The 8,930-nt window shown below is 48.2% G+C and overlaps 1 protein-coding gene across 1 annotated transcript; it reads left to right on the top strand.

The window, feature by feature from the left end:
* The first annotated feature begins 4,700 nt into the window (after nucleotides 1-4,700).
* On the top strand, nucleotides 4,701-8,930 carry LOC133366962 (DNA-directed RNA polymerases I, II, and III subunit RPABC5-like). Its single transcript, XM_061590524.1, has 3 exons — nucleotides 4,701-4,810; nucleotides 7,818-7,923; nucleotides 8,652-8,930. Exons 2-3 carry the CDS (start codon nucleotides 7,829-7,831, stop codon nucleotides 8,758-8,760), a joined length of 204 nt encoding a protein of 67 aa, XP_061446508.1. The 5' UTR covers nucleotides 4,701-4,810; nucleotides 7,818-7,828; the 3' UTR covers nucleotides 8,761-8,930.

The raw sequence follows: 8,930 nt of genomic DNA, 5'->3' as shown, positions 1-8,930 counted from the left end.
TGTTTAGCGTGGGATAGGTGCTCCTCATGCAAGTTTTTTGCAGAGTCCTCATGACATTGTCGGCTTCAGAACACCAGCCAACATCCCCGCCCCCCATTTAATCCAGAATGACCCTTTCCACAGACAATTTGATGTAAAATTTTTTAAAAAACAACCTGTTGCCAGCAACTTGTTTTTGACATCATCATTGTCATCATCATCATTATTATTTATATCCCGCCCTTCCTCCAGCAGGAGCCCAGGGCAGCAAACAAAAGCACTGAAAACACTTTAAAACATCATAAAAACAGACTTTAAAATACATTAAAACAAAACATATTTAAAACCTTTTTAAAAAAAGCATTGAAGACATCTTAATAATAATAATAATTTTTTAAAAGGTTAAAAATATTGTTTAAAAAAGTTTACAAACGTATTAAAAGCAATTCCAACACAGACAGGTATAAGGTCTGAATTTAAAAGGCTTGTTGAAAGAGGAAGGTCTTCAATAGGTGCCGAAAAGATAACAGATATGGCACCTGTCTAATATTTAATGGGAGGGAATTCCACAGGGTAGGTGCTGCCACACTAAAGGTCCGTTTCCTATGTTGTGCAGAACAGGCCTTCTGATAAGATGGTATCTAAAGGAGGCCCTCACCTGCAGAGTGCAGTGATCGACTGGGTATATAAGGGATAAGATGGTTTTTCAGGTATCCAGGTCCCAACTGTATAGGGCTTTGTACACCAAAACTAGAACCTTGGCCTGGTAGCAGATGGGCAACCAGTGCAGGTCTTTCAGCAGCCGGGTGACATGTTGCCAATACCCTGCCCTAATGAGCAGTCTCACCGCCGCATTTTGCACCAGCTGCAGCTTCCAGACCAACCTCAATAGCAGCCCCACATAGAGCACATTACAGTAATCCAGCCTGGAGGTTACCAGTGCATGGACAACAGTGGTCAGGCTATCCTGGTCCAGAAACAGCCACAGTTGTCTTACCAGCCGAAGCTAGTAAAAGGCACTCCTAGCCACGGAGGTCACCTGGGCCTCTAGTGATAAAGATGGATCCAGGAGTATCCCCAGACTATGGACCTGCTCTTTCAGAGGGAGTATGACCCCATCCAAAGCAGGTAACTGACCAATTCTCTGAACTTGGGAACCACCAACCCACAGCGCCTCCATCTTGCTATGATTCAGACTCAGTATATTAGCCCTCATCCAGTCCACCACTGAGTCCAGGCACTGGTCCAGGGCTTGCATGGCCTCTCCCAATTCAGATGTTATGGAGAAATAGAGCTGGGTATCAGAAGTGTACTGCTGACACCTTGCCCCAAAATCTCCTAATGACCACTCCCAAGGGTGTCATATAGATGTTAAACAGCACGGGGGACAAGATGGTACCCTGCGGCACCCCACAGCACAACTGCAAGGGGGCCAAAAGACAATCACCCAATGCTATTCTCTGAAAATGACCTTGGAGATAGATCAGAACCACTGTAAAACAGTGCCTCCAATACCCAGCTCACCAAGTCGGCACAGAAGGATACCATGGTTAATGGTATCAAAAGCCATCCAGAGATCAAGTAAGAGTGACGGTCACACTCCCCGTCCTTCTCCCAATAAAGGTCATCCATCAGGGTGACCAAGGCTGATTCAGTCCCATAACCAGGCCTGAACCCAGACTGGAATGGGTCAGGATAATCTGTTTCATCCAAGAGTACTTGCAATTGCTGCACCACAACCCTCTCAATCACCTTCCCTAAGAAGAGGGTATTTGCGACCGGTTGGTAATTGTCGCATACCAGTGGGTCCAGGGTGGCCTTTTTCAGGAGTGGTCGGATCACCGCCTTTCAGGACGGCTGGAACCACTCCCTCTTGCAATGATGCATTCATCATACCCTGGATCCGCTCGGTCAAACCCCCTCAGCAAGCTTTAATAAGCCAAGAAGGGCAACGGTTGAGAAGACACGTTGCTGACCACATCATTGCAAGCACCTTGTCTACGTCATTAGGCTGCATCAACTGAAACCATTCCCAAGAAGTTGCAGCAGACATTACAGTGGTCACCTCATTGGGGACTACAGTAAATGTGGATGGGGCATCGATTGCTACAGAAGTGACAACTTTACCCTCAAAGTGTCTTGCAAACAATTCACAGTGGGCCTCTGAAAGGTCTAAGACTCCATTTCCTGAAGTTGGTGTCAACAGACCCCTGAAAATATGGAAAAGCTCCACCATACAGCTACTTGAGGATGCGATGGAGGTAGAGAAGTGGGCCTTTTTCGCTGTCCTCATTGCCACACAGTAGGCACAGTTATGATGTTTTACTCGTGCCCGATCAGCCTCACAGCACGTCTTTTACCATTTGTGCTCTAGCCATTGTCCAGCCTGTTTCATTTCCCTTGGCTCACTGGTGCAAAACAGGCTCCACAATGCCAGAGAGGGTGCTCGGGGGCAACTGTGTTAAGAGCCCCACCTGCCTCACTTCCACAGCATGACAAGGGCTTCAACAGGGTCACCTGCACTGGGAACTCACCCAGGGCATTCAGGAATCCACTGGATTCCATTAGTCTCCAGGGGTGGACCATCTTAATCTGTCCACCACCCCTGCAGGGAAGGATTGGAGCCATAAGTAAACTTCACCAGGAAGTTGTCTGACCATGACAATGGGGTGACATCCACCCCCCTATCTCCAGACCACCCCTTCCTCCATCTGGAGCAAAAACCAAGTCGAGGGTGTGCCCTGCCCTATGCGTTGGGCCAGTGACAACTTGAGACAGCTCCATGGTCGTCATGGAGGCCATGAAGTCCCGAGCCGGAACACTAGAATCAGCCTCAGCATGGACATTGAAATCAACCAGGACTATCGTTCTGGGCTCCTACAATACCACAGCCAAGATGGCTTCTGCCAGCTCAGTCAGAGAAGCTGCCAGGCAGCAGGGTGGACGGTACACAAGCAGCAACCCTAGTTTACTGTCTTTGACCCAACACCAGGTGCAGCCCCTCACAGCCAGCTCCAAGACAGAGTGTTTTCCTGGTGACAGAGATGGAAATTCTGCAGACCACAGCAACTCCTCCTCCCCCCCACCGTCCCTGCAGCCTGTGTTGGTGTTGCACCGAGTATCCCGGTGGTCAAAGCTGGGTCAGATCAACCCCTCCCAGCTCACCCACCCAGGTCTCAGTAATACACACCAAATTGGCATCTTCATCCACGATCAAATCATGGATGAGAGTGGTATTTTTGTGTACCATTCTGGCATTAAACAACAACTCACACAGGCCAGTGGGCACAGCAGATGAGCAACGAGGAACCCATCCATGAGAAGAGTGGGAGGGAGGAACAAGGTGTAGATAGCCTTGCCCTCGTCTTCCACGGTAATTCACCCCCCTCATAGCTATACTTCCCTCTACCCATGATCACTGAAACTGGGGTGGCATCACTCATGTTCCTCCGTACTAAGACTCCTCCTAAACACCTGATATGGACCCAACAAGAGCCCACTAACAAAACCTACATGAGCCAATTATCCCAGTAGGAGATTCTGAGAGAAATGGGAAGAGGCAGACCCACTCAATATTTATCACACGGGGCACATCTACTCCCCCTCTGTCTCACACCCAGGGAGGGCCAGCCTTTTGCCAGTTACAGACTCTCACTCTGAAGGCATCTGGCAACTTTCTCCTATGGTTCAGTTCACTGCACAGGCTCTCACGCTGTGCAGGAGCTACACATGAGCCATACATCCCCCCCACTACCAATCTCCTCCAGATTGGTTAAGAAAGAAGGAAGGAAAGAAAGAAGGAAGGAAAAGAGGGTAGCCGGGCTTTTATGCCTCCTGACCCAGCCAGGAGCTGATGCAAGAGGCTGCAAGATTAACTGCAGCCTCTTCCTGGAGCAAGGGTCAGGCGGGGGTCCTAGTCCTTGCAGCACTTACCAAGGACTTAAGCTGTCTCAAAAGACAGCAACCCAGAAGAGCAAGCAGCAAGCACTCAGATGCTCAGAGACTCACTCCCAGGGCAGGTCTTCTTCAGTCCCCCTAGTGCTACAGCTGTTTCCCCATTTGAAAAGCCCATTTGCAATATTAAGCACCCTGTTCTCGAATAGTAGTTTTCAGGTTGGGACAGAGAAAACTAACCGGCCAGGGCTGAGAGTTACACAAGTGTGGTACTTTACCGCTGGGTGAACTGCTTTTTGAGAGGGTAGCTGTGGACAACTCCCCCCCCCCCGCTATCTCAGAAGCCTTACCATAACCCTGTAAGGCAGGCCAGGTATTGTTATCGAGAGAATGAAACGACAGATATTAAAAACACCCATCACTCTGAAAATCTGCTGATCCTCATTAAAAAGCTCCAACATTCACACTGGGCAAGGCCTTTACTAGAACAAACCAAAAATGTTTCGAAACAGCGAGCAAGCTTCCGAGTTCTCCAGAACTCTTCATCGGGCGGGATGTTACACAAAGGCCGAGGTGGGGGGACGAAGAAAATTTGTAAAAACCAAAAATGTAAAATCAGACAAAAATAGAAATACAGGTAAGGAATACAGGTAAGGAATAAAAGAAAAAAGAAACGTGGATAAACGGGAAAATCCTGAGGCTGCCATCAAAAGCAACAAAAACCTTACAGATTAATGTTGTTTATCGTTAAGACGACGAAATTTGGACTCTGCTTGGAAAGGGCGGAGCGGCTCTTCCTCCGCCTCCGTCTGCCCTTTGCCTCCCTCTAGCGGGCGGATCCGGCCATAGAATAAACAAGCTGTTGGCCACGTTGGTGCGCCAGCATTTGCGGGGGATCCCGGGCGGCGAGAAGGAAAAAAGCAGAGGCCGGAAAAGGGTGAGAAGCGAGGGGGAGAAGGGTTTGTTAGGGTGCTGGCAAGGGGAGGAATTGATCAGTAAAAGGGGGCGGCTTGCAAATTGGGGGAGGCAAGAGGAGCGCCTGGCTGGCGGGAGAGGGCCGAATAAAGGAGGAAGGCAGGGAGAACGGGGGGGGGGAAGGCAGGGAGAACGGGGGGGGGACGGGCGTCAAAGGACTCCGGGGGAGATACAGCGGGAACCAGCCAGACTCCCCGCCCCTCAAGTTGGAAGCCGTTCGGAATGGGGGAAGGATACGGCGTGGCTCTCCCTTTTTATTCTGGCAAAGCTCTTTGCGACTGTGCTGACAGCATGAGAGGAAGAAATTCAACTGTTGACTTATATACTATCATTATACTTGGTATTTTATACATAGAGGAAGGGGAGAGATGAAGTATTGGGAAAAGCAGCACCTGTTGAATTTCAGCCGCTGTGCAGCAGCTGTTAGGAAGCACAACATCCAGGAATGAGGATCCTGGATATTCTGATCGCCAGAATACCCCGTATATTATTATTATTGTTGTTGTTATTATTATTATTCATTGTACTTGTATACCGCCCCATAGCTGAAGCTCTCTGGGCGGTTTACAGCAATCAAAAACGTTAAAACAAATATACAATTTAAAACACATATTTTAAAAACAATTTAAAACACAATTTTAAAATTTAAAACAATATAAAAACAATTTCAAACACATGCATATATATATATATAGCAAAAGTAAGTTCCTGTTGATGATGGACTACAAATCCCATCATCCTTGATCATTGGTCATGTTAGCTGGGGCTGATGGGAGTTGGAGTCCCAGGTAGGGCCTTAAGTTAGCCACCCGTGCCTTAATGTTCAGTCTTGTCTTTTGGAGAAAAAAGAAAGGCATTTCCACTCCAGAGGCCCTCCAACCCCATCTTTCTGCTTTTAGGACCCTGCAAGCCAGGAATGAGAAACCTGTGGCCTTCCAAATTTTGTAGGACTCTCAACTCCTACCCGTATCAGCTCCCAGCCAGCCTGGCCCAGGCTCAGGGATAATGGGAGTTGTAGTCCAGCAACATCTGGAAGGCCACAGGTTCCTCGCCCCTATTGAGTGTAAACTAATTCAGGCCCAGCTGATGTATTGGCACCTTCATCTCACCATGTCACTGCCCCCTTCCACAATGGACAACAGGGCATCAGGCCCTCCGTCCAAATCCTCTCCCCTCCCTTTTAGCTGTTCTTGAAAAGCTGGTGCAGTTAGCACCCCACGAGAAATATTTATTTCATTTGCTGCTTTTCTGCTTCAAACAAACAACCTTTCCCAGACCCCTTCTGTGTTATGGCTGTCTTTGGGGGATAGGACTGCAGGGATAGGCAGCAAACATAAGGAATGTGTAAGAACCTGAGAAGAGCCCTGCTGGATCAGGCCAAAAGCTCATGTAGGCCAGCATCCTGTTCTCATAGTGGCCAACCAGATGTCCATGAGAAACCCACAAGCGGGACCAGAGTGCAACTGCTATTCTTCCCACTTCCACAGCAACTGATATTCAGAGGCATACCATCTCCGACAGTCGTGGTAGCATACGGCCATCATGACTAGCTGCTATCTTCCATGAGTTTGTCTAATCCCCCTTTAAAGCCATCCAAGCTGGTGGCCATCACTGTCGGCTGTGGGAGCGAATTCCACCGTTTAATTATGTGCTGTGTGAAGAAGTGCTTCCTTTTGTCTGTTGTGAATCTCCCACCATTCAGCTTCATCGGATGAACCTGGGTTCTAGTCTTCTTCCCATCTGCTTTCTCCACACCATGCATAATCTTATACCCCTCTAATTATGCCCCCCAGTTGCCTTTTTTCAAATTAAAAAGCCACAAACTGTTGCAACCTTTTCTTAGAGGGGAGTTGCTCTATTCCTTTCATCATGTGACTTGTAGCATTTACAATTCCCAGAATTCTCTGGGAAGAGGGATGAACGGTTAAACTACTTTGCTGTTTAGTAGAATCCCTAGATCAGGTGTGGGGAACCTTCAGCCCTCCAGATGTTGCTGAACGACAACCCTCATCGTCTCTAGCAGTTATGGTCAATGGCCAGGAATGATGGGAATTGTTCAGCAACATATGTAGGGATGAAGGTTCCCCATACCTGTGCTAGATTCACCAATAAGAGACAGATGTAAAATAGTAATGCAAGGGTGTGGTGATACACTTAAAAATGAAAAGGACAGGGTGCCTTTGAGCACATGCCCAGGCATTTATTTCTGTCCCTTTGCTCAAAGATCCTCTTCTGGTTTTCTCCCCATCTTACTTTGTTTCAAATATTCCCCACCCCACCCCAGATCTATTAGAAGATCCTAGACTATCCCCCACCCCGGCTTTCAGATACTCAAAGGACTTCACATGCAGTAATTCGGCACTTTACAACAACACTGTAGAGCAGGCTGGTATTATTAATTATCCCCAGAGGTCCACAAATTTTGGCTGGGGTTGACAACCAACGGTTGCTTCTAGCAGCCCAACCTTCTTGCTTCTGGCTCCACTGAGGGAAATAAAAACATCCCTTTTGTACCTGTAGCTTGGTGAAGGCAGTTTTTCAAGGGAAGAGCTGTAGGCGACATGTGGGGATTTAAACCTGGATCTTCCTGGTCTCTGGCATCACCCTGACATGGTGTGCTCAGAAACATTTTCTCTAAGTGCCAGAATTAAATTGATGGCTGCCGCTGGTGACTTGACAACTGTTTTTGTAGACCTCTGAGTTTCCTATATTGTGGGTGGGTGAGTGGATGGGTTGTTGTGAGATGGAGATGTAAATGGGTTGCCTAAATCCATTTGGCGTGGTTTGCGGCGGAGGCAAAATTAAAACCAGGAATTCCTGGCTTTCAGTTGAACGCTCCTAAGTGTTGCTCCTACTTGGCTTGGCAAGGGAGGTTGGATAGCCCAGGAAGGGTTGGTGGGACTAGGAGAAGAAGGCCCTGAGTGACTTGCCCTTTCCTGTTGCTCCCTCGGCCAAATATTCCTCTCCAGGCCACTTCGCAATGATCATCCCTGTTCGATGCTTCACCTGCGGCAAAGTCGTGGGCAACAAGTGGGAGGCGTACCTGGGCCTCTTGCAGGCTGAATACACGGAAGGGTGAGTCCAGAGGAGGTTTGCCTGCTTCTTTCTTTATATATTCTAGAACTTCCGCCTTGCCTTTCAGTGGGTTGTAAATTCAACATATAAGCCCTGCTGGATCAGGCAATGGCCCATCTAGTCTGGTATCCTGAACTGACAGTGGCCAACCAGATGCCTATATGGGAAGTCTGGAAGCAGGACATTTGTGCAACAGCACTCTCCCCGCTTCTGATTCCTGGCAACTGGTATTCAGAGGGATGCTGACTGCAACAGTGGAGGTAGGAGTCATTCGAATGGCACCTGGGCACACAATGATGCTCTTGAGGTCTTTCCCCTGCATCCGTGAAGCCTCTGAGCACCCCACCCCATCCTGCACCACCCCCTTGGTCATGTGTTGGTGAGAGTGCTTACTTTTTCTCCCTTGAAACGTACATAGAGCTGAAGGAGGAAGTGGTAAAAATGACACTCTTTCCCGCTTCCTTTTTCAGCTCTACATGCTTTTCAAGGCTCAGGTTAATTCTACTGGATCTTTTACCCAGATCTCTTGGAAAAGTGAAGTGTGTGTGTACGCACTTTCTATCTTTCTATTTTTCCAGGGGCGGGGAGATAGCTGATCTGGGAAAGAGGGGACCAGAGGGGGTGGCACCCATGGCACTCGTTCAACATTCCAAAAGCGGCCACAGGGCTAAAAATTGTTCAGAGCAAATCTCTGAGATACCCACTTCTTTTTCCATTCCCTCTCTCAGGGATGCATTGGATGCTCTTGGCCTAAAGCGCTACTGTTGTCGGAGGATGCTTTTGTCACATGTGGATTTGATTGAGAAGCTGCTGAACTATGCGCCCTTGAAAAAGTAGTAGCATTGGCACCCTGGAATGGAGCCACAATGGGAATGGAAGATCTCTCTCTCTTCCTCAGTTGGTATCAAAACCAGGCACCTTCCACTAGAGGGTGCTGTTGTGCAATGGAAGGATTCTATCTCATTCAGTGATGTGCAATAAAGAGCATGACACATATATGCATAAAA

This window comes from Rhineura floridana, chromosome 11 (assembly GCF_030035675.1).
Source record: "Rhineura floridana isolate rRhiFlo1 chromosome 11, rRhiFlo1.hap2, whole genome shotgun sequence".
Taxonomy (NCBI): domain Eukaryota; kingdom Metazoa; phylum Chordata; class Lepidosauria; order Squamata; family Rhineuridae; genus Rhineura; species Rhineura floridana.
Note: the sequence above shows the minus strand (reverse complement) of the source record. Positions and strands in the feature narration are given on the sequence as shown.

Coding starts and splice junctions, on each gene's coding strand:
- LOC133366962 (XM_061590524.1), top strand. CDS start 7,829: ATGATCATCCCTGTTCGATGCTTCACCTGCGGCAAAGTCGTGGGCAAC. Junction 7,924..8,651: donor CAGGCTGAATACACGGAAGG/GTGAGTCCAGAG, acceptor TCCCTCTCTCAG/GGATGCATTGGATGCTCTTG.